This window comes from Prionailurus viverrinus, chromosome A1 (genome assembly GCF_022837055.1).
Source record: "Prionailurus viverrinus isolate Anna chromosome A1, UM_Priviv_1.0, whole genome shotgun sequence".
In the NCBI taxonomy this organism is placed as follows: domain Eukaryota; kingdom Metazoa; phylum Chordata; class Mammalia; order Carnivora; family Felidae; genus Prionailurus; species Prionailurus viverrinus.
In genome coordinates, this window is record NC_062561.1 from 11,468,710 (window position 1) to 11,495,089 (window position 26,380).

General features: G+C 39.9%; 1 protein-coding gene across 5 annotated transcripts in view; it reads left to right on the forward strand.

Annotated features, from left to right (window-relative positions):
* The window catches only part of FRY (FRY microtubule binding protein), a 349,471-nt gene extending 329,500 nt beyond the window's left edge, over positions 1-19,971 (forward strand). For 4 of the 5 annotated variants that reach the window (XM_047852065.1, XM_047852039.1, XM_047852057.1 and 1 more), the window contains 3 exons: positions 9,336-9,446; positions 17,735-17,937; positions 18,533-19,971. In XM_047852065.1, coding sequence (XP_047708021.1) covers positions 9,336-9,446; positions 17,735-17,937; positions 18,533-18,791 — 573 coding nt within the window. In that variant the 3' untranslated portion in view covers positions 18,792-19,971. The remainder of the gene's footprint in view (positions 1-9,335; positions 9,447-17,734; positions 17,938-18,532) is intronic. The other variant, XM_047852049.1, reaches the window with a different exon arrangement.
* Positions 19,972-26,380: the final 6,409 nt, after the last annotated feature.

Consider the following 26,380-nt stretch of genomic DNA (forward strand, 5'->3'; position numbering starts at 1 on the left):
GGTTATGAGTAGATTCAGGCTCTCACACTCTACTGTGGAAACAGACTGAAGTGCTCAAGAGTGGATTAGGGAAGTCAAGTGAGGAGGCTACCTTCCAGTCAGGCAGAGGTGCTACCCTAGAATGACATCATCACTACTGGAGAAGCATTTTGGATTGTGCACCCTTCAGAGGATGAGAAATCATCTTCCTGTGTTACAAACAGTGCTATACTGAAGTGTAAAAACAAAAAAAAAAAATTGAGTAAAAATTTTTCCACAGAATATCAGTGGATCAATTTCAGTTTGGTAGTTACTCAACAAGTTTGCGGTCCTGTCATGGGGAGTTCTTAGGCGAGCCCCTTGCTAAGTGTTAGTGAAGAGGTAAGAGATGGAACAAGCAAACTACAAGACTGAGAAATATCTAGAAAGGGTTTTGAAGGGTGGGTTGCATTTCCACATCGCTGCCCTCCTCGAGGACACATTTATATTTCACATTGTGTCTTCCAGAAAACTTTCGTATCCTTGAAGTCATTGATCTTCCTGGGCATGGCAGGTGGGGCAGGTGGTACCAGCCCCATTCTATAGATGAGGAAACCAAGCTGGACTTGTCCAAGGCTTCACCGTTAATAAGCAATGGGCAAAAACATGGCCTGGCCACAATGTCTGGAAATGGGCAAATGTATACAACAAATGGTTTATCTATATTACATTTTTAAAATACGGGTTTGATGACATCATGTGAGATGTCTACCCTGAGCAATGCAGAGTTGAATGTGCAGTTCAAAATACAACAAACTCTAGCCTTTTCCATCAGTGCCTTTATATGCAGCTGTGATGGGCTGCCTCGAAGGACTGTAACTCGGATTTTCACCAAACAACCTGTGTCATGAGCATACCCCAGAAGCTATATGTTAAAATACATTATATGATATATATTGCCTATGTTACAGATTTTTTAGCCATCCAGTGGCACCCATGCCTTCTGATTCCAGGCCCAATCCTCCCTCCACTATACTCTGCTGTTAAAATAAATTCAGCCCTGGGGCACCCGGGTGGCTCAGTCAGTTAAGTGTCCGATTCTTGATTTCAGCTCAGGTTTTGATCTCACGGTTCGTGAGACAAAGCCCTACATGGGGCTCTGCACTCACAGCATGGAGCCTGCTTGGGATTCTCTCTCTCCCTCTCTCTCTGGCCCTCCCACACTCATGCTTTCTCTTTCTCTCTCAAATAAACATTAATCCAGTCCAGAGATAAGTTACCAGGTTATGACTTATGGTTAGCAAAAACCTAGTCCCGTTCAAGATATAGTTTGTATAGAATATAAACACAGTTATCTAAACATTTACCCTCAATCATGTAATTGTTACCTTCTCTATAATCAAATCTCAATAAGGAAAATGTATTAATACACTGCAGATTTTTTACAAACAAGGATTAAAAAAAATATTTGTTCATTTGTTTACGGCTTCCTGGTTAAGTCTAAAAACATAGGACTTCTGGTTAAATTATCCTATTTCCCAAACATTCCAGTTTTCAAACGTGTGTTTCTGTTGAACTTGTAGTTTATTTCTGTTATTTTGTTCAGTTGCTCCTTCCCCACACCCCATTTTTTCTCACATCCCTCAAAGGGAGATTTCTGTTGTTTTTGCATAGTCTTCTTCCTTCTTGCCCATTTATTCTTTTTCATTTCCTCTTCATCCAATTCTTTCTGTGCTTCTGTATTGTAGTCCTTGTTTCCTCCCTTCCCTTTTCTTGTTTTTAGACTTCATTTCTTCATTCCTGTATTTATTTGTGGCAACTCTGTTAGTATCATAATAAGGCTTGAGAATACAAGGATGGAAAGAAACTAATAGTTTTCACACACTGTACATCTATAATCTAATTTGATTAGAAAATCAACCTCTGAAGGGTTTTTTCAATTTTGCAGGTAAGAAAGTTGAAGTTGAGAGGCTACCTCTACAGGCCAGATTAGTTTAAAGGTAAAAACATACACACAGAAAAGTCTAAAGGACAATTTCCAGCATCTGTCTAAATGTCTGTGTGGTTTTAGGTACCTGTATGAAATACCAGAAGGGATGTGAGTGGGCTTATAGGAAAAGGTCAACAGAAGGCCAAATTCTGAGTCTGATGTTTCCAGCATTTTTGCAAAACCAGCTTGGCTCTCTTCCCATTGCTGGTATTAGCTCAGTGCATTAGAATTGCCCTGCATAACGTGTGGACACGCTCATGACCAGAGAATTCAGACAATAAACAAATGTCCTGAAGAAGATGCTTTTGGTCTTTTGTATGTGACAATTCTGAGGACAAAGCTCGTCTGGAAGACCAATTGTATACCATCTACCAGAGAGAGTGCTCTCTGAGTCAGTCAAGGCCGGGTGATTTATTTAAATCCTCAGGATGCTTTGTTAAATTCTCTGTTTTGTTAGTAGACCCTGGATGTAGTTTGGCCACTGGAAATGCAGCTTAAACCGCATATTCTCTAGTCCCACCCACCTTACCTGAACCACTGCTGAAAGTGAGGTATGGCGAGGCACCGTGGGGAGTGTAAAAATGAGGACGACTGTGTTCCTATTGCAGATAACACTCATGCAGGGCTGAAAATGGGCTATGAGGGCAAATTGGGGAAAAGTCTTTACATGCTACTAAAGGTGGGCCTTGAGGACAGATGATGGGGTCACCCCCTTGAAATAATGATCTTATGTCCAGAGTTGCTAAGTACAGCTACCATTTGGCTTCCATCCCCAAGCAAAACCCAACAAATGTTTGACCTCAGAACACAGCTTTACCTAACCTCAAGTGATTCTCTCCAACTCTCTTGCTCAGTCAGATTCCCTGTCTTCTGGAACAGTTTGATGTTGCCAGTTATTCCGAGCACCATTTGCATGGAGACAAGTGGAATGGGGATGGGAAGTGACCTTGTGATTCACAGAATCTGTGTCTGAATGTAAATAGTGGAACAAACATGCCAGTGATTATTACATGGATGTTTCTGTTTCAGTAAAGTCTGTACTTGATGGAAGGATTAGTACTTGCCTTACTAAACTTAAAGCTCGGAGTTGAGCTCTCAGAGATGTCAGTCTGCTAGAGATGGAGACAGTATACACACAGGCATATAAAGTCTTCCCGCCCCCAAGCCCTACCCAAGTCTGGTCTGGTCTTTGCACAAGCTGATTTCTGCTCATTCCTAACAGGCGACAGAAGTGAGACATCGCTGTGGAATGGTTTATAGAAGAGGATACAGCTCCTTGCTGGATATTTAATATTTACTTTCCAGTTTCTCTTTTATTCCTAACATGAAGTTCCAGACTCAAAATAATACAGAAAGTTTACACTGGTGGCCTGTGCACTGTCACCCAATTCACAGACGTATTAAGCTTGTACGATATTTTCTGAATTGGCCTGACATTAAAAAATTAAAATTGTTCACACATACACTTACAACAGAATGCCGTCTCTAAAAAGGAAGAACCAGCAACACTAGGCCTGCCTTCTTTCGTGTCGGCGGTGAGCTTGGGCAGAAACCAGCTGCCTCTCTGGTCTGCCTTCCTCCACATTCCCACTGCACACTGACTTCTACCACTGAAGGCAAGAGCCAGGTGCCAACCATCATGATGCTTGCACTGCTGTTTTTCTTGTAAGAGAAATGTGTCTCTGTACGTCAGGCCCCCAAGTAGGGAACTGAGAGCTAGATAAATAGGGCTGTGTGTTTCAGGAAAAATGCGGAACCCATTAGCCCCCATTTGAGAGTGTTACTCTTTGTGTGAGAAGCATTTTTACGTACACAAGATTCAAGTGCCCGTCTGCTGAACCTGCTCGCTTGGGCATATATTAGAGGTACTGTATATGCTCTCAGTGCATGTATGAAACAAAACAGTTTCTTAAAAAAAAAAAAAAAAACAGCATTTGTAATGTTGGGGAAGTATTTTTGAGGGAAGGCTTATTTTAAAAGACAGGCATGATTAATAAATGATTTAGGCTTCTGGGAGATTATAATAGCCATTCTCTGCGAATAACGCACAGTACTCACTGAGTAGAACATAAGACAAGGAGTATGATCTCTGTGTGTCTCATGAGAGCAGTTTCACTCATCTGCAGACACTGCTTTACCAGTGTTTTCTCAGCCTGAGCAAAAGGAGGGACACATCTCTTCATGACCCAAAACAGCACTTCTGATTAAGAATTTTGGTTTCCACCGACTTCTCCATTTCCCGTGGAAGTCATTGGGCATGGCTACCACTAGGTAGTTGAAATTAACAGAAGTGTGGGCCAAGGAGGAGACCCTCAGCTCCAGGGGCCCCAGGCAGCAGCGTGGGTCTTAGCCATACAATTAACGAATACGGCTCACGTCCCAGGTACTACAAAGCTGGAGATGTTTCCATTTCACTTGTTATAGGTGATTTTAGTTGGCACACTCCCAATTCAACAGGCATTTCTCAGCACTACTTGAACATTTGACTCTTTGGACTCTAGGACAATGATTTACATTTAGCCCTACTACATTTCATCTTATATTCAAACCATCATTCCAATTACTAGGATCTTTATGGGCAGTATCTCTCTCATTTATATACTACTTGTCCCTGTATAATCTATGAATGAGAAGCCTGAAACCTCTGTTCTTGTACAAATTGAACAAGTGACAGTTTCTGCAGCTAATTTATTAAACATCATCCTTCAGATAGAGTCAGTTACTCTTCTGTAAGGAATCCTTTTTCCTGTGTTGACTGAAAGGAAATGTCTGCTGAAGTTAAATTTTTCTTAAAAATAAATACCAGGGGTTCCTGGGGGGCTCAGCCAGTTAGACGTCCGACTCTTGATTTAGGCTCAGATCATGATCTCACGGTTTGTGAGATCGGGCCCTGCTTTGGGCTCTGTGCTGACAGCGTGGAGCCTGCTTGAGATTCTCTTTCTCCCTCTCTCTATGCCTCTACCCCACTTATGTGCACTCTCTCTAAATAAATAAATAAAACTTTAAAAATATTTTTTTTAATAGTAAATACCTCAGGCTGTGTAATCTGTATCATAGGCTTAACGGTATTGGTCTTTCAAAGCTTTAAAAGGTATTTATGGCCAAGGTCCAAAAAGCTGCTCAACAAACATAATACATCAGTGTGCCAGACGCGAGTGATATGAGCAATAGACGAATACATATTGTTTATACCTACTTAGGAGACTAGATGCATCTGAGTTAAGAAAGCTGCCACATGAGGCTAGATGGTCTAAATTTTATCCCATTTAATTTAAACCAGTGGCTTTCAGAGATTAAATATGATGAAAATAATAGCTATTACATTACATCGTGGCTCATCTTTTGTCATGGTGAAAATTTCTCAGGTTTTTACCTGCCGGGCTACATTATAAGCATAGAACTCATTTCAGAGCAGAGTACAGAGAAACAAGAATGGCTATGCTACTGTTAATGAACAACAAACCAGATTATTCTGGGCTTTTAAGCTACACTGCCTGTGATCGGTTCTGAACATCCTGGTTTCTTGACCTTTTTTTCCTCATTTTGAGAAAACCTACCTCTAACTCCAATTTATAAATCAAGTGATATTAGGAGTGCAGGAGTGGAGCTTGAAGAAAATCCTTCTGACCAAATAAAATGGTGACGTTCCCATAACAGTTTCAAAAGGAATCTTAAGTCACCCAAACATAAATACGTTCATAAAGACTTATAAGGGGATTATTTTTAAAACCTGAATGCAGGAAAATATTAGCACAGGAGAGATAAAAGGTTTTAACATTTTCCATAAAATCGCCCCCCAGAAAGGCATTTTTCAGTATCTTTTTGAGAGCTCGAAATGCAAACGAGGCCCCAGCCTGTGGCCTAGGAAAGGATTCTGAGATAATAAATATCAAGGCAGCTTGCACCAGCCTACCTAAAAAGGAGACTTTAAGACAGACCCCGAGAACTGCTGTGTGTCAAGTTGGCCATCCCCCAAGAAATACAGTTTTGTGCCCTGAGAGCTGAGTGGGAGGAACTGATTGACAAAGAAATTCCTCAGCACCAAGCTGAAGTCAAAAAGGCTCATTTGCCTTTATTGAACAGAGGACATTCTGCTTTAACTGATTTGATGACTTTCTTGGATTACAACCTTGTTTTGGAAAACAGTGAAAAGATTGCACATTTTTCAGTACTTAAGGTTTGGTTATAAAAACATCTAGGCATGAAGTTTTCTTGAAAACAGTAAATACCTCAGGCTGTGTAATCTATGTCACAGGCTTCAACATATTTATCTTTCAAAGCTTTAAAAGATATTCATGGCCAAGGTCCAAAAAACTACTCAATAAACACAATAGTCATCAGTGTATGTAACTTACACAATATGAGTAACAGGTGAGGCAAGAAAAGACCTTCAGAGAGCAGAGGGTGGAGTTGGAGGAGGTTGGTAATGGTGAGGCTTTATGTTTGAAGATACTAATAATTTGATAGTTTTATCTTTTGTGTATATGGTACCTTATATTGAATATAATACATTAAACTGGTAACAACCCAGAGATTTTTTTTTTTAGAAAGAGCTTTAAAATAAGTGGTTTTTCCTATCAAGGATTAGAAACTGAGTTAGATATGTCTTTAAATATTCTGAAAATCCAGAACCAGATATGTTGATCCGTAATTAGGAATGGACATTTTTTTTAGTATTCTGTCAGATTCTGGTTATCTTTCCACACCCTCACACTTTCCTTAAAGCCACGTCTATGGTTATGATATGATGACACCAAAAAATGGAAGCCATAATGGAACATGGCCCAGTTACAAATTTATATGCTAAACTACCCATCAGTTCTAGATTACTTTTAAAAATTGATAAAATTATAAGAAATGAAATACAAGAAAATTATTTGTCATATCTCACTCTTGTTTCAGATTATACAGACTAGATTTATTCCTTTGAAATGACTACATCTAGCAGTCCTATAAAATATGCTTAATGAGGAAGGTGAGCTGAATCTAAAGAAAATGCCACTTAGATGGTTAATTATATTCTATGTTAACTGGATAGTCATAGTTGAGCAGATAAGAAACCAAACAGATTAAAGACTCTACCTTAACCGATAGTTAGCAATAGCATAATTTGTTTGGGCTACAGTTCTTTCGAGTTACTCAGTTGGTCTCCTCACAGTTTTACTATGTTCGCATATTATTTACAGTTAAACACTAAAACCTGCAAGCAATAAAAGTTTGCACTTCTAGTGTCCAAGACTGACAAAACCTAAACCAACTAATCAGAGGATCTAAACGATTACGAATTCTATTTTTCAGTGACATGTTTCCCATTCAAGCTTCTTTTTAACTGGACCGCTGTGCATGTTGAATGGGTACAAGATGTGCAACCGTTTATCAAGTTTGGGCAAGCAATGCTAATACTTACGCTGACGGTTCTGCTCTTGGAAGAGGGCCATGCTTTCCGTTGCATGCATTACACTGACCCTGTACTTTCTTTCCTTTCCTTTGTTTCCTGTGCCATGCTTGCTGTGTAGCAAATGGAATCTCTTGCAGTAAGTTAACTTTCTTTCATACTCTTTGTCCATTTTAGGCATGGACCCATAACAAATCTTATTTTTACTGTTACTGTTATATCTCTTAGCATGTTTTCCCCTTTGCGTTTCATTTTATTTTATTTGGTAGACTAAGACGTGCAGTGAATTAGTAGCATTCTGGGCTGCTTTTGTCCCAAAGTAGAAACTTAAGTTGCTATGAATTCTCATACTATCAGTGGGATATTTTGAGTAATAACCAGCATTATCTTACACTTACAGAGGACAGAGTTTTCATAGCTAGGTTTCACCCTAAATTGTGAAGGTGATGATTTAAACAATATTTATCTGCAAGACTCTGGCAGTTATCTTTTATATCAGATTTTAACAAACTTCCATAAAGAAAGGTTTAAGTGATCAAAAAGCAAAATGCTTTACTGAAACAACCAAAGATCTAATTTGGGTTAAATGTGTGAGTGTAGCTACTTCTTTAAACTTATGTTCACTATCAGCACCGAGAGATCAAATAAGTCTAAACCTAAATCTAGAATGGTTCTTTTCCCCCAGGGGCCAGGGAAAGGACAAGAGAAAGAAAACGTCATTCACTATAGCCTTAGCATGATTTTGGTAACTTAACAATTAGGATCAAAAGTCTGTTAACAACACTATAGGATATCTTCTTAAAGCCTAAATTTAAATTCTTATAATTTCTCTCCCTCAACTCATTTGGGGGAACAATTTTAAATGACCTCAGAAGCTCTCCATTCTGAGTTCTTTATGACTATTAGCAAAAGAAAGGGCCTATTTATCCTTACTTAACCACATTTGAAAACTGAACAGTGACATGTTTAGTTGAAGCCACATATTTAACCCACTTTCACTGGTGCCTGCTGAGCCATGAAATTCTATCTCATGAAGGCTGCACTTTTCCTTTCACAGAATCCACATCCACCACCTAGGAGCTAACTCATTCTTCGAATAAAACAGGCGAAGTGTAGAGGCCATTGCAAGCAGATACGGCTCAAAGAGTAGTATGATCGTTGGTGTTGGAATTACCCAAGATGTACTTTTCCCTCATGGTATACATAAGCCATATAATGAAAACATTTTAAATTCCAGAGGTATCTATAGGGCTCAAGGGCCATTTTAGAGGACTAGTTTTTGATGTTCTTTCCACGGAGAGTTTTGAATGTGTACTTAATTTCTCCTTTTTGGAAGCACTTGTAGCCCCTTTCTATCTCTGTAATTCAACAAACATTTATTGAGCACCGAGTAGAAGCACTGTCAATAAAACAGATACAGCACCTTAGAGGAACATATGACTGCCTGCTGTGTTTACACAGGCTTTAAGATGAGCGTCTGCACCCAAAAAGGCCGCCACAATTGTCTCATGGAGTAACCTCCCAAACTGCTGGATTTATAAATTTAACACCTAGAATGACTTAATGTTTTGCTTTTCAATAAAAATTGAAAAATGTCTTCAATTGAAAAATTAAATTTCCCTTGAATAAAAAATTTTTCAAACAATTTTAGCTTATAAAAATTAAGACAACCACAATGAAGATGACCGTGGTCATAATTTGTAGATGCATAATTGGCAAATATACGGGAATGTGGCGATTCACGGAGTCCCTTTATAGCTACTACTCCTCTCTAATTGGTCAACTTCCAGGAACGATTCTATATCATATTGTGATTTTTCTCACTGATATTTATTGACTGGATTCTATTGTTCTGTTTCATCTGGAGTAAGAACAGCCAGTTATGTTTCCTTGATTTAGAGAGAAAAACATGTTTTTCTACCCTGAGACTTCACTTGCTATACAAGAGTGATCTTTAATAACGACTTCTTCCCGTGCAAACTCTCTCTCTAGCAATTGGAACTGTGTCAGAGATTATATAAGCTGCACTTCCAGCTGCTGCTGCTCTTTCAGTCCTACTGTAAGCTCATCGGCCAGGTGCACGAAGTCAGCTCCATGCCAGAGGTGAGCCACACACCTCCCGACCCCAAGTCCTACCATGCAAATCATTCCTTTCCTTTTCTTCTCTCCTCCCATCCCACTTATAACTGTCCGAGCGATTGGATTCCCACATAACTGATCTACAGCACCAGGACTGGGGTGAGGCAAGTGACAAGCCTCGGCTCAAAATTGAAGGACGACCCTGAGAGCGAGGGCCTCCCCGATGCTGTGCCGAAAGGCCTCACTTGGCCCACCCTCGTCCTGGCCCTGGTGTTCTGGACATCGATACTTAAAAACGTTCCCGGTATTGTGGTTTTTCTTCTTGAGATTTAGCTTTTTGTACCTGCCACCTCTGAGACAGGGATAAAGAGGACTGAGTCCACAGTGCATCCACACCTATGGGTCAGAGACGACTTCTCCCCCAGTAGACCACGCCCAGGCTTAACCACATCTCGCAGGCAGTTAAATGTGAGGAGCTGAGGTCGGAGGAGAGATGTGGTGGACCAAAGGTACAGATGTGCTGGGCACCAGTGAACAGCCAGGAGTCTATGAAACCATCCTACCAAGAGTGGTGAGGGGAGGAGGGAGCCCAGGAAACCGCACATCGGAGGAGGGGAGAGGAGGAGAAACACAAATGCCAGTGATGAAAGGAAAATGGGTAGTTTTTAAGGATACTTCCAAAGGCCAATTTCAAGGGAGGGGTAGGAAACAAACAGGTTTCCTCCACAGCGTTGCAGATTATTAGATAAAAGACAACACAGTTGATACAAATTATAGGACATGTTGTCAAGATAAAGTTTGCTCTTATTACTATTCTAGCAAATACTAACAGGATCCTTAGATTCCATCTATGCTCAAAAACTAATGCACATGCAAATGTGACTCATGCCATTTTCTATATTTACAAAGCAATTTAAGTTTCACTTTAGATTAAGAAATTAAGGATTCATACCATGTGTATATATGTTTTGCATAATTATTTAAATCTAGTAAATTTAAAGTGATTTCTCCTCAGTTATTTTAAATCTAGGTAAGTTTTAAATGCTACATACATACACACAGTATATAAGACATCCCTAGATTTAAAATAATTAAGATACTGACTTGCAAACTTAAAAATTATATACATAAAATTCCCTAATATCTTTTTTTAATTAAAGTATACTTGACATACAATATTATATTAGTTTTACACATACAACATCCTGATTCCACATTTATATACATTAGGGAATGCCACCCCAGTAAGTGTAGTTACCAAAGTTATTATAATATTATTTACTCTGTGCTGTACTTTTCATCCCTGTGACTTATTTTACAACTGGAACTTTGTACCTCTTAATCCCCTTCACATCTTTCACCCAGTCCCCAACCCCTCTCCCCTCTGGCAACCACAAGTTTGTTCTCTATATTTGAATCTGTTTCTGCTTTTTTGTTTTGTTTTTTAGATTCCACATGCAAGTGAAATCATATAGTGTTTATCTCTTCCCATCTGACTTACTTAGCATAATACCCTCTAGATGCATCCATGTTGTCAAAGGCAAGATCTCATTGTCTTTATGACTGTGTAATTATCCATTGTGTGTATATGTGTGTGTATCTTTGTACCACGTCTTCTTTACATATTCATCTATCAATGGACACTTGGGGTGCTTCCATTATCTTGGCTATTGTAAATAACACTGCCATAAACATAGAGTACATTTATCTCCTCTAATTAGTGGTTTTGTTTTCTTTGGGTAAGATACCCAGTAGTGGAATAAGTGGATCATACGGTAGTTTCAATTTTTTGAGGAACTTCCATACTGTTTTTCCACAGTGGCTGCCCCAATTTACATCCCCACCAACAGTGCACAAGGGCTTCCTTTCCCCAGTCTCCCCAACGCTTGTTACTTCTCATCTTTCGGATATTAGCCATTCTGACTGGTGTGAAGGGGTACCTCGTTTTGGTTTCAATTTGCATTTCCCTGATGATTAGTGATGTTGAACATCTTTTCCTTGGACTGTTGGCCATTTGTAGGTCTTTGGGAAAAGTGCCTATTCAAGTCCTCTGCCCATTTTTTCATCAGGTTGTATGAGTGGTAATGTATTTTGGAGATTAATCCTTTATCAGATACATCATTTGCAAATACTTTCTCCCATTTAATAGGTTGCTTTTTCACTTTATTGACGGATTCCTTTACTGCACAAAAAGTTTTTAGTTGCATGTAATCCTACTTGTTTCTATTTGCGCTTGTTGCTCTTGCCTGAAGAGATGTATCCAAAAAAGTATTGATAAGACCAGGGCCCAAGAGTATACTGCCCATCTTTAATCCATTTTATTTTTGGACATGGTATTAAAAAGTGGTCTCATTTTTCCAACACCATTTCATGAAAAGATTTTTTTCTCCTCCATCATATATTTGTGCCTTGTCCATTAATTGTGTAACTATGGATTTATATCTAGGCCCTCTTCTATTTTCCAAGCGTCTGTGTGTCTTTTTGTTCCACTACCATACTGTCTTTGATTACTATAGCTTTGTAATATAGTTTGAAGTCTGGGATTGGGATACCTCCAGCTTTGCTGTTCTCACAATTGCTTTGGCTTTGGGGGTTCTGTGATTCCATATAAATTTTGGGATTTGTTCTAGTTCTATGAAAAATGCCATTGGTATTTTCACAGGAATTGCACAAAAGCTGTAGAATGCTTTGGGTAGTATTGACCTTTTTAAAATAATCTTCCAATATGTGAGCATGCTGTATCTTTCCATTTGTGTCATCTTCAGCTTCTTCCATCAACGTCTTATGGTTATCAGAGTGCAGATCTTTTACCTCCTTGAATTTATTCCTATGCATTCTATTCTTCTTCATGGAATTGTAAATAGGACTGTTTTTCTTAATTTCTCTGATAGTTGGCTATTAGTGTACAGAAATGTAACAGATTTCTGTATGTTAATTTTGTATCCTGCAACTTTACTGAATTCATTGATTCTAATCATTTTTTGGTGGAGTTTAGAGTTTTCTATATATAATATCCCGACATCTGCAAATAGTGACAGTTTAATGTACTCCTTACCAATCTGGATGCCTTTTCTTTCTTTTTCATGTCTGATTGCTGTAGCTAGTACTTCCAGTACTATATTGAATAAAAATGGCAAGAGTGGGCATCCTTGGCTTGTTCCTGATCTTAGAGGAAAAGCTTTCAGCTTTTCCCTGTTGAGTATAATGTTAGCTACAGGTATGTTATATATGACCTCTAGTACATTGATGTATGTTCCCTCTATACCCACTTTAAGAGCTTTTTTTATGAATGGATGCTGAATTTTGTCAAATGCATTTTTTTAATCTATTGAGATCATATAATTTTTATCTTTCATTTTGTTAATGTAGCTTGTCACATTGGTTGATTTGTAGCTATTGAACCATCCCTATATCCCTGAGATAAATCCCCTTGATCATGGCAAATGCTCCTTTTAATATATTGATGAACTGTTTGCAAATGTTTTGTTGACAATCTTTACATATATAGCATTAGAGCATTCCTTTCTCTTCAACTTTTGGGATACTTTGAGAAGGATAGGTATTAAATATTTTTTTTACATGTTTGGTAGAAGTCACCCATGAAGCCATCTGGTCCTGGACTTTTGTTTGCTGAGAGTTTGGGGATTATTCAATTCCATTACTAGCAATTTGTTCAGATTTTCTATTCCTGATTCAGTCTTGGAAGATTATTCCTAGGAATTACTCAACATATTTTTTTAATGTTTATTTTGAGAGAGAGAGAGAGAGAGAGAATGCACACAAGCCAGGGAGGGGCAGAGAGAGAAGGGGAGAGAAATCCCAAGGAGGCTTCTTGCTGCTAGCACATAGCCAGACGTGGGGCTTGAACTCATGAACTGCAAGATCACGACCAGAGCCGAAACCAAGCGTCGGACATTTAAACCAACTGAGCCATCCAGGCACCCCAGTCTTTATCTTTTCTAGTAAGCCGCTCTTAGTTTCATTTTTCCATCTTTTTAGATTCCATTTCATTTATTTCTACTCTGATCTTTTGTCATTTCCTTTCTTCTACTAACAGTGCTTTGTTCTTCTTTCTCTAGTTCCTTTAGATGTCAGGTTAGATTAAGATTTTTCTTATTTCTTGAGGTAGGCTTGTAGCATTGTAAATTTTCCTCTTGGAAATACTATTGCAAGGGGGCCTGGGTGACTTGGTTAAGTGTCTGACTTTGACTCAGGTCATGATCTCAATCTGTGAGTTCGAGCCCCATGTCGGGCTCTGTGCTGACAGCTCAGAGCCTAGAGCCTGCTTTGGATTCTGTGTCTCCCTCTCTCTCTTCCCCTCCCCTGGCTTGCACTCTGTTTCTCTTTCTCTCTCAAAGATAAAACATAAAAAAATATATATACTATTGCTAAGTCCTATCAATTTTGAACCATTTTGTTTCCATATTCATTTGTCTTGGGATATTTTTCTCTGATTTCTTAATTGATCCATTGTTTAATAGCATGTTGTTTAGGCTCCATGTGTTTTTTTCCATTACTTTTTAAATTTATTTCTACTTTCATACCATTGTGATTACAAAAGATGCTTGATATGGTATCTATCTACTTAAATTTATTGAGATCTGTTTTTTGGCTTAACATGTGATCTGTCCTGGAGAGTGTTCCATGTGCACTTGAAAGGAACGTGTATTCTATTCCTGGGCAGAATGTTCAGTATATATCTGTTAAATCCTAAATCCATCTAGTCTTATGGCACTCAAATCTCCTGTGATTTTCTGTCTGAATAATCTATCCCTTGATGTAAAGGAGTATTTAATTCCCCTACTAATGTATTAATGTCAGTTTCTCTCTTTATGTCTGTTAATACTTGCTTTATCTATATAGGTGCTCTTAGGCTTGGGTACATAGGTATTTACAATTGCTATATCTTCTTGTTGGATTATCTTTATGTAATGTCCTTGTCTCTTGTTAGTCTTTACTTCGAAGTCTATTTTGTCTGATGTAAATACTGCCACCCCAGCTTTTTTTTCCACTTGCATTTGCATGGAATATTTTTCCCATTCCTTCACTTTCAGTCTGTATGTCTCTAGGTCTGAAGTCGGTCTCTTGTATGCAGCATATAAGTGGATCTTGTTTTCTTTTTATATATTCATTCATTCTAGGGGTTTGATTGGAGCATTTAGAACATTTACATTGAAAGCAATTATTGATAGGTATGTACTCATAGGTAGTATCTTGTTTTCTGGTTATTTTTATAGCTCTTCTCTTCTTCTCTTTCCTTGCCTTTTGATGGCTTTCTTTTCTTCAGTGTTATGCTTTTCTGGTTGTGGTTACCATGAGGTTCATATATAACATCCTATGTGTCTAGCAATATGTTTTAAGTTGAAGTTCAAACATGTTCTAAAAGCTACATCTTTAATTCCCTACCCCATTTTACGTATGTATATTTTATATCTATTTTGTGTATCACCTAATTTTTGTAGATATAATGGATTTTACTAGTTTTTTCTTTTAGCCATTATACTAGCTAAGTAAATGACCTACCATCTTTAATATAGGTTTACCAGTGAAATTTTTTCCTTTCATTATTTCTTCTAGTTATGGACTCTTCTTTGCTTAAAGAAGTCCCTTACATTTCTTGTAAGACTGGTTTAGTGGGGATAGACTCCTTTAATGTTCATCTGGGAAACTCCATCTCTCCTTCAATTCTGAATGATAAGCTCCCAGGTAGGGTATTCTTGGTTATAGACTTTTTTCCTTTTAGCACTTTGCAGGCCAAAAGGCAGTGGCATGATCTATTCAAAATTCCTGCCAAGAAATCAGCTTATAGCCTGATGAGGCTTCCCTCCTGGGTAACTAGTTGCTTTCCTATTGCTGCTTTTAGGATTCTTTAATTTTTTGACATTTTAAATATTATGTGACCTCCTTGGGTTCATTGTGTTCGAGGCACTCTGTACTTCTGGGCCTGGATCTGGAGTATTTCCTTTTCAGGGTTAGAGAAGTTGTCTGTTATTACTTATCTGCCCCTGTCTTCTCCTTCTGACCCCTATAATGCAAATGTTAGTAAAACTGATGTTGTCCAAAGGTCCCTTAACTTAGCCTCATTTTTTTAAAATTTGGTTTTTTTTGCGGTTCAGCTTGTATGCTATTACTCTTCCAGATTGTGACCCATTCTTCTGCATCCTCTAATTGCTTTTAATTCCCTCTATTGTATTTTTCATTTCAGTTATTATATTTTCCAACTCTGACTGGTTGTTTATATTTTCCCTTTGTTGAAATTCTGAGTTCATCTACTCAAGTCTAGTGAGTATCTTTATGGCCATTCCTTTGAACTTGTATCAGGTAGATTACTCATCTGTTTTGTTTGGGACTTCTCAGGTTTTATACTGTCCTTTCATTGGGAATGTATTTCCCTCTTTCTGCATTTTGTCTAACTCTGTTTCCTTGTATTAGATCTTGAAATTAGTGGCCTTATATAAAAGGTGTCCTCCGGAGCCCTGTAGTACATGCCCCTGGTCAGGAGAACCAGGCACGCCAGGGGCGTCTCCTCTGTGGGCTGTACGTGCCTGCCTTTGTTACTGGGCCAGGATTCCTGCAGGCATGCTGGGGAGCAGGGCTGACCCCACCTAGGCTGGCTGAGTTGCCTGGCTACAGGTGCCACAGGTCTGCTGGTAGTGGGGGTTAGCCCCTGGTACCTTCTGGCTGAGAGGCCTGCCTGCCATGGCAGAGCTAGCGGTGGTAGAGGTTGGCAGAACTGGCTACCCCCAGCATCAGGCCGGCTAGACTTGAGAGGAAGAAACCAACACTTTTATTCCCAGAAGAAGTTCCTATAAATCCCTGCCCGTCTGACACATGCCCTAAAATTAGTCAATAAATCTGCTTCATATATAGCCCAGATGTTTTTAATACTACTGCCTCTGAAATGCCTCAGAATGATTCATATAGTGTGCTGGCCCTTTAAAAGCAGAACCTCAGTTTATTATAGTCCTCCCCCTCTTCTGGAGCCCCAGGGGTTTTCAAAGCTGGATGGTATGGGGGCTCATCTTCCCCATTTTGACTCCCAGGACAAGGCGTGCCTGATGTGGGGCTTGATCCCCTCACTCCTCAGGGAGCTCTGCACCTGTGATACCCTTCCTCCTTGTGGATCGCCACACCTGGAGTTTGGTTCTTTACCATGTCTCTGCCCCTCCCACCCTATCGATGTAGCCTTTCTTTATATCTTTAGCTGTGAAAACACTGTTCGGCTGGTCTTAAGATTGTTTTCAGAGGGTGTTGCATTATATGAAGTTGTAGCCTCAGGCTGTCCCTGGAGGAAGGGAGCTCAGGGTCCCCCTGCTCTGCCGTCTTCCCAAGCTCTTTCTCTGATATCTTACTTAGAAGAATTACCTCAGTAAATTTTAAGCCTAGTACTGGAGTAGGTAGTTGCATTTAATAGGCATCTGTGCGAAGACAATTAATTCTGGCCCCCTGGGCTAGCTGGAAATGAAGAAAGATGAAAATGTTGGATACATCGACTTTCCAAAGAAGACATCATCAACTTACATTACAAAGGACAAAATAAACCTTTAAGTGCACATCAAGTCATTAAAATGCCCTTGAGATCAAATTACAAAACAGCTGACTTCCATAGTATATTTTGGGGGCACGAAGAAGTGACGTAGGTTCTCTTTTTATGATGGCTGGTACCAACGGAGAAGTTTTGAGGTAAAATATCTCTTACCTCTGTAACATGAATACTAACATCACCTTGAGATTTTTCTTCCTTAAATTGTATCTTTCATCTTTTCCCATAGCATACAAATAGTGAGAAAAAATTCTTTTTCAAGCAAGATCTATGTTTATGATTACATTTATTTGGCACATAAATGCTTAATACTAAGCATTTTATATACATCGTCTCCTCTTTAAAGTTACCTGTGAGGCAGGTAATGTCTTCGGTCTTACAAATGAGAAAACTGAAGCACATATAAGTCTATGTACTTGACTACGGTCCCACAGTGCAGTGCAGAATTGGCATTTGAACCCAGCTCCACCCAAGCCTAGTGTCTTACGCATTTTAACTCCGGGTTTGTCCTTCTACTTAAATAGAAAACATGTTAAAGGAAATGTTAGCCCCTCATCTAAGGAGAGTATCCCAGTGGCTGATACATAAAGTTATCCAATGCATCCAACCCCTTACACATCCCATGTAGTAATTTTATTTGTCCTGTTTTAGCTTACCAAGATATTAAGCTTGTGCTTAACCAGACCTTAATACAATGAAGATTTCTTCTCTAAGGGATGCAAAATCCAGCTTGCAACTAAATACAATAAAAATAACTTTTTTTTAACAGCTGCTAAATATGTCCAGGGAACTGAGTGACTTAAAGAAAAACCTGAAGGAGGCCACTGCGGCCATTGCAGCTGACCCTCTCTATATAGAGGGTGCGTGGTCTGAGCCAACCTTCACATCCACCGAAGCGGCCATCCAGTCCATGCTGGAGTGCCTGAAGAACAATGAACTTGGCAAGGCTTTACGGCAAATCAGGGAATGCAGGTAACTCTACTATTGCTTTTAGAAATGGTTAAAGGAAATCCTTGCCTAATAGTTACTTTGTCATGGTGGGGGACTGAATCACTACAGAAGGGACATCCAGATATTTTATACACATCCTTCTCAGCTCTTTACCACGCCAGAAATATCAGATTTTAGAACTTGTGTGTCTAAAGTCTAGGCGTTATTTTTCGCCTTTTGGTCATCCCTAAAAATGTTGAAACACTTCAGATTATGTTGGACTATACTTTGAGAACTATTACCTGAATGTATCCTTGTCCCCTTACATTTTGATACTATCTTCACATTCATCAGAATCAGAATGTTATAGCAAATCAAATTCCGTTCCGATAGTTAGAAGCTTTAGATATTTTCATCAAAACCAGTAACATTCTACAGTTGGTTATGGTGATGTTTGCAAAACTCTGAATATACTAAAAGCCATTGAGTTGTATGCTTTAGATGGTTGAATTGTATAGTATGTGAGTTATATCTCAAAGCTAGTGTTTTTAAGTAATATTCTTATATTACCGAGGCTAATAACCTCCCAACTTTGTGATCAATAGTGCCTCTAATCTGTGCTGTTTTTTAATTGCAGAAGTCTGTGGCCCAATGACATCTTTGGAAGCAGTTCTGATGATGAGGTCCAGACACTACTGAATATTTATTTCCGTCATCAAACTCTGGGACAAACGGGTACTTACGCGTTGGTAGGGTCTAATCAGAGCCTGACCGAAATCTGCACCAAGCTGATGGAGCTGAACATGGAGATCCGGGACATGATTCGCAGGGCCCAGAGTTACCGAGTCCTCACCGCTTTTCTTCCAGACTCCAGTGTTTCTGGCACTAGTCTCTGACAGGAGCCTCCCATCCCCCATGCGTTCCAAGCTGGGGGTGCTGTCATGCTGGGGTGACGTCATTCAGTGTCTTTTCAGCCTTCAGAAGGCTTGGTCAGACTGTTCTCCCTCTTGTTACTTGTAGGACTTTTTCTAAACAGGATGACAGAACTTCCAACGTGTAGCAATACTATAAGAACCAAGGTAGCATAGAACATTCTGGGACAGACTCCATCCATCATGCTGTGTGGCACAAAGGTGTTATCATTTCACTGAGCAGATGCAACTCACTACTGAAGAAAGTGACTTCCATTGCATACCAAAGCCGACTACACTGAATAATACCTTCCTTTCTAGAAACAGTTTTAGATTGGCAAAAGTGCAATGTTTTCTTCACTAAAAAATGTTTTATATTCTAAAACTTGTACATTCTTTTTTCTTTTTTTCCTTTTTTTCTTTTTTTGGTGGGCTGAGGAAGGGACAGGCAGAATGAAGCTGGCCACTGAAAATTGTAAGACAGTCAAAAGCTGACAGCCTGTGTATGTGAAGAGGGAATTGTAAATGGACAATTTAATATACACTGTAATTTGAATACAATTACTGTATCTAAAAGGAGCTGCTATGAAGTACCTTTCTTATGTTGCTAGGCTACTGTTTCTGAAAGCCCTGGATCTCTTTGCAGGAGTCTGTGATTAGGACCCTAGCACCAAATATGGTCCAGACAGACCTTTTTGTAAAGGTCTTGGCTGCTTTTTACTAGAAGGTTGCTTATATGAGCATATTTATACTACAAAAGGATGAGTGTTAATTTTAACCAACTTTGCCATTTTGTATAAAAAAGTTAAATTCACATTACAAATTCCAAGTCTTTTCACCGGTCACGCATGCATATTTTAATATCCATTTGGATAGCCAGAAGTAGAATCATAAAGATAAACTATGAGTTGTCACTTTGTTACTTAAGAGATGTCATGTTTTATTTGTAACATATATGTAAAGGGCCATTCTTCAGTTTTCTCCTTAAACTTAATGCTGTCAAGTGTTAGACGTGTGCATGTAAACAAGTTGCACATCAGAAACATATTCAAAGTTTATCTATGTAACTTATTCACTCTGTAAATACATTTAAAGTTTTTGTGATGTAATCTTGGTTGATCTTCTATTCAGAACTTCCTTTAGACTTAAAAAAAAATACAAAATACATATTGACCATGGATTTTATTTCTGCTTAGAAGATCTTTGCCTTTGACATACATTTACAGATGTGCATGGGGGTTGCCACAGTGACAACCGCAAGGGGCACCATTCATCTAGGGCCCATGGCTGGCACTCACAGTTCCTGCTCCAGAGAGGGCCTATCTGTAACGTCGTTGTAAGTGGACATGGCTACGATGGTGACTTTCAACCAGCTCTCTCTATAATGAGCCAAAGAGAAATCACAAGAGGGCTCTAATCGTCGACACCTATCATGAGGTTGTCATCCTTAAAATTGGGAAATAGAATCAAAACTCCTACTTTGGATTATAGAGTCTGTCACAACACTCACCTAGCTCTACCTGACATGAAAAAACAGGGGCACAGACACACACAACAATCTAACTGCTACTGTCTTCCTACTCATATTTACCTAGACTAACAGATGTAACTTGCTTTTCTAACATACAATAGCCAAATCTTCAGTAGTGATTTTCTAGAAGTAGCCTGTAACAGGGAGTATGAGCCAAGATGTTTTTTATGTTACCATAGGTACAACTATTAACTAATTGTAGTAACTTTTTTGAGGAGGGTTCAAGACGGCAGCATAGAAAGATGCTGAGCTCACATCCTCCAATGGACACCAAAAATCTACAATTATATTCAGAGTAATTCCCACAGAAAAAGACCTAGAAACTGGATGAATAGAGCCTTCGCAAAAAGGAAAAGCACAGAGACAGGTAAAAGAGGCAAGAGGTCTCACCAAGAAAACACATACTCCTGGCACAGTGTTCCATAGTCAGGAAAGTTCTCAAAGTTATAAGCTTTTTTCTGAAAAGCAAAATATTGGAGATCTATATCAGGAACTCTGGCCCTTACATCCTGCATGAGACAGGAGTCCCCAAAACACCTGACTATGAAAACCAAAATGGAATAGGTCCAAGAAAATTATAGAACTGTAAGGAAAGGGAATTCTACTCTCCTTTTTATGTCTTTTTTTATTGTATTTAAATCAAAGGTAGTTAATATGGAGTGTAATAATGGTTTCAGGAGTAGGATTTAGTGGTTCATCACTTACATATAACACCCAGTGCTCATCCTTACCCTCATGTACAGGTACTCACTCAACCCAGAAACCAGTACATAAATACCAAATCAAAAAGTGCACACATCACAGGTGAAGGAGACCGACTTACTAATTTTGGAGTACCTGCCAGGGAGTCAGGAAGCACCTGGGGCTCTACATGGAGACTGAGAGACAGGGACAGAAGCCATTTTTGTTCTTTCTGCCCTGCTGAGCCCAGCACTGGCAAGTGCCACTCTAGACTGATAATGCCAGGAAACATGCCCCCATTGAGAGTCCTGTACAACCTTGCATCTCAGCAGGTCCTCACAGCCAGCCAGGCCAGGCACCAACCCAACCCCATTTGCACACCTCCATCAGTTGCTCCAGATGCAGAGCCAGCTAGGACAGGGACCAGCCCTCCCAGCAATACAGCCACAACAGTCTGGCACCACTGAGCAGGGGGTGCATGCAGCTCCGAGGGAACAGGCCTGGAGCATCTGAGTCTGGTGTACAAGTGATTGTGCTTCTGCGTCCCATAGGCTCTCCCACATAAGGCCACTCCTTCCAGACCAGCAGACATAGTTGAACTACCTAATACGGACACAGACACAGAGACAGGCAAAATGAGACAGAGCAATGTGTTCCAAATGAAAGTAAAAGACAAAACAGACAATGAAAGGAAACAGACATGCAGGCACAAGCAGCATAGAGTGTCCCAAACAAGATAAATCCAAAGAGATGCATATCAAGGCACATTATAATAAAAATATCAAAACTTAAACAAAGAAAAATTTAAAAGCAAGAAAGAAATTATTCTATATAAGGAAACCACCATAAGACTATCAGCTTATTTTTCAGCAGAAACTTTGCAGGTCAGAAGTGACAGGCAAGATATATTCAAAGTACTAAAAGGAAAAAAAAAAAGTACACCTTAAGGAACTAGAAGCAGAACAGCAAACACACCCCAAACCCAGCAGAAGAGAATAAAAATCAGAGCAGAAATAAACAATATAGAATCCGAAAAAACAGAACAGATCAATGAAACTAAAAGTCGGTTTTTTGAAAAAATAAAATTGATAAACCTCTAGCCAGGCTTTTCAAAAAGAAAAGAGAGAGGACCCAAATAGATAAGATCATGTATAAAAATGGAATTATTACAACCAATCCCTCAGAAATACAAGCAATTATCAGGGAATACTATGAAAAATTATATGCCAACAAACTGGACAACCTGGAAGAAATGGACAAATTCCTAGAGAAATACACACTACCAAAAGTGAAACAGGAAGAAACAGAAAATTTGAACAGATCCACAACCAGTGAAGAAATTGAATCAGTTATCAAAATCTCCCAACAAATAAGAGTCCTAGACCAGATGGTTTCCCTGGGGAATTCTACCAGACATGTAAAGCAGAGATAATACCTATCCTTCTCAAGCTGTTCCAAAAAATAGAAAGGGAAGGAAAACTTCCAGACTCATTGTATGAAGCCAGTGTTACTTTGATTCCCAAACCAGACAGAGACCCAGCGGGGGGGTGGGGGGGGGACAACTACAGGCCAATATCCCTGATGAATATGGATGCAAAACTTCTCAACAAGATACTAGCAAATCGAATTCAATAGCATATAAAAAGAATCATTCACCATGATCAAGTGGAATTAATTCCTGGGCTGCAGGGCTGGTTCAATATTTGCAAAGCAATCAATGTGATACATCACATTAACAAATGAGAAGAACCATATGATCCTGTCAATTGATGCAGAAAAAGCATTTGATAAAATATAGCATCCTTTCTTAATAAAAACCCTCAAGAAAGTCAGGATAGAAGGAACATGCTTAAACGTCATAAATGCCATTTACAAAAGGCCCACAGCTAATATCACCCTCAATGGCAAAAAACTGAGAGCTTTCCCCTGAGATCAGGAACATGATAGGGATGTCTACTCCCACCACTGTTGTTTAACATAGTGTTGGAAGTCCTAGCCTCAGCAATCAGACAAGAAAATGAAATCAAAGGCATCAAAATTGGCAAAGATGAAGTAAAACTTTCACTTTTCACAGACGACAGGATACTCTACATGGAAAACCCGACAGACTCCACCAGAAGTCTGCTAAAACTGATACACGAATTCAGCAAAGTTGCAGCGTACAAAAATCAATGTACAGAAATTGGTCGCATTTTTATACACCAATAATGAAGCAACAGAAAGAGAAAGAAATTGATCCCATTCACAATTGCATCAGGAACCATAAAATACCTAGGAATAGACCTAACCAAAGATGTAAAAGATCTGTATGCTGAAAACTATAGAAAACTTATGAAGGAAATTGAAGAAGATACAAAGAAATGGAAAAACATTCCATGCTCATGGATAGGAAGAATAAATATTGTCAAAATGCAATCTATATACCCAAAGCAATCTATATATTCAATGCAATCCCAATCAAAATTGCATCAGCATTCTTCTCAAAGCTAAAACAAACAATTCTAAAATTTGTATGGAACCATAAAACACCCCAAATAGCCCAAGTAATATTGAGGAAGAAAACCAAAGCAGGAGGCATCATAATCCCAGACTTTAGCCTGTACTACAAAGCTTTCATCATCAAGACAGTATGGTATTGGCACAAAAACAGACACCTAGATCGATGGAATAGAACAGAGAACCCAGAATTGGACCCACAAATGTATGGCCAACTAATCTTTGGCAAAGGAGGAAACAGAATCCATTGGAAAAAAGTCTCTTCAACAAATGGTGCTGAGAGAACTGGACAGCAACATGCAAAAGAAAGAAACTAGACCACTTTCTTATACCATACACAAAAAAACTCAAAATGGGTAAAGGACCTGAATGTGACACAGCGAACCATCAAAACCCTAGAGGAGAAAGCAGGCAAAAAGTTCTTTGACCTCAGCCGCAGCAAATTCTTCCTTGACACACCTCCAAAGGCAAGGGAATTAAAAGTAAAAATGGAGGTGGCTGGGAAGATGTCAGTGTAGGAAGACACTGGGCTCACTGCCTAATGAGGATCATTTAGATTCCACCCACACCTGCCTAAATAACCCAGAAAATCACCAGAAGACTCGCAGAACGGATTCTCCAGAGCCAAGCATAGATGAGAGATCCATGGAAGAGGGTAGGAAGGGCGGAGAGGCAGAGCACGCTACACGGACTGGCGGGAGGGAGCCAGGGCAGAGGGGCGGCCCGCCAGCCAAGCAGAGCCCCCAAGACTGACTGGCAAAAACAGAGGGGCCGGATGGAGTGTGTTCTGAGAGCAAGCAGGACGTAACATCTGGAAGGTTGTAAGTTAACAGCTCTGCTCAGAGAGCGGGAGGGCTGGAGGACAACGGGAGGGAGAGTTGCTGAGCCCGGGACAACAGAGCTCAGTTTGGTGGGGAACAAAGGCGCTCGCCAGTGCCATCTCCCTCAACCATCCCCCAGCCAAAATCCCAAAGGGAACTGGTTCCTGTCAGGGAACTTGCTCACACCGCCCAAACACCCAACGCTGTGCTTCTGTGGATCCATCCCTCTGGCAGGTCTGACTCCCTCCCAGTGCCGCAGGGCCCCTCCCGAAGCGGATCACCAAAGGATAAGCGAGCTGAGCCTGCCCCTGCTGCCCCCGTGCACCTTGCCAACCCACCCCAGCTACTACGCCAGATCCCCAGCACCACAAGCCTGGCAGGGTGCAAGTAGCCCAGATGGGCCACCCCACCCCACAGTGAATCCCGCCCCTAGAAGAGGGGAAGAGAAGGCACACACCAGTCTGATTGTGGCCCCAGCGGTGGGCTGGGGGCAGACATCAGGTCTGACTGCGGCCCTGCCCACCAATGCAAGTTATTCAAGACAGCACAGGGGAAGTGCCCCACAGTTCCACACCACTCCAGGGACTATCTAAAATGGCAAAACGGAAGAATTCCCTCAAAAAAACCTCCAGGAAATAATGACAGCTAACGAACTGATCAAAAACGATTTAAACAATATAACAGAAAGTGAATTTAGAATAATAGTCATAAAATTAATCGCTGGGCTTGAAAACAGTATAAAGGACAGCAGAGAATCTATTGCTACAGAGATCAAGGGACTAAGGAACAGCCAGAAGAAGCTAAAAAATGCTATTAATGAGCTGCAAAATAAAATGGAGACAACTACGGCTTGGATTGAAGAGGCAGAGGAGAGAATAGGTGAACTAGAAGATAAAATTATGGAAAAAGAGGAAGCTGAGAAAAAGATAAAAAAATACAGGAGTATGAGGGGAAAATTAGAGAACTAAATGATGCACTAAAGAGAAATAATCTACGTATAATTGGTATTCCACAGGAGGAAGAGAGAGGGAAAGGTGCTGAAGGTATACTTGAAGAAATCATAGCTGAGAACTTCCCTGATCTGGGGAAAGAAAGAAGCATTGAAATCCAAGAGGCACAGAGAACTCCCTTCAGACGTAACTTGAATCGATCTTCTGCATGGCACATCATAGTGAAACTGGCAAAATACGGGGATAAAGAGAAAATTCTGAAAGCAGCTAGGGATAAACGTGCTCTAACATATAAAGGGAGACCGATAAGACTAGTGACGGATCTCTCTACTGAAACTTGGCAGGCCAGAAAGGAATGGCAGGAGATCTTCAAAGTGATGAACAGAAAAAAAATATGCAGCAGAGAATCCTCTATCCAGCAAATCTGTCCTTTAGAATAGAAGGAGAGATAAAGGTCTTCCCAAACAAACAAACTGAAGGAATTCATCACCACTAAACCAGCCCTACAAGAGATCCTAAGGGGGATCCTGTGAGACAAAGTACCAGAGACATCACTACAAGCATGAAACCTACAGACACCACAATGACTCTAAACCTGTATCTTTCTATAATAACACTGAATGTAAATGGACTAAATGTGCCAACCAAAAGACATAGGGTATCAGAATGGATAGAAAAACAAGACCCATCAATTTGCTGTCTACAAGAGACTCATTTTACTTTTTTTTTTTTTTTAATTTATTTTTGGGACAGAGAGAGACAGAGCATGAACGGGGGAGGGGCAGAGAGAGAGGGAGACACAGAATAGGAAACAGGCTCCAGGCTCCGAGCCATCAGCCCAGAGCCTGACGCGGGGCTCGAACTCACGGACCACGAGATCGTGACCTGGCTGAAGTCGGGCGCTTAACCGACTGCGCCACCCAGGCGCCCCAAGAGACTCATTTTAGACCTGAGGACACTTTCAGATTGAAAGTGAGGGGATGGAGAACTATTTATCATGCCACTGGAAGTCAAAAGAAAGCTGGAGTAGCCATACTTATAGCAGACAAACTAGACTTTAAATTAAAGGCTGTAACAAGAGATGAAGAAGGGCAT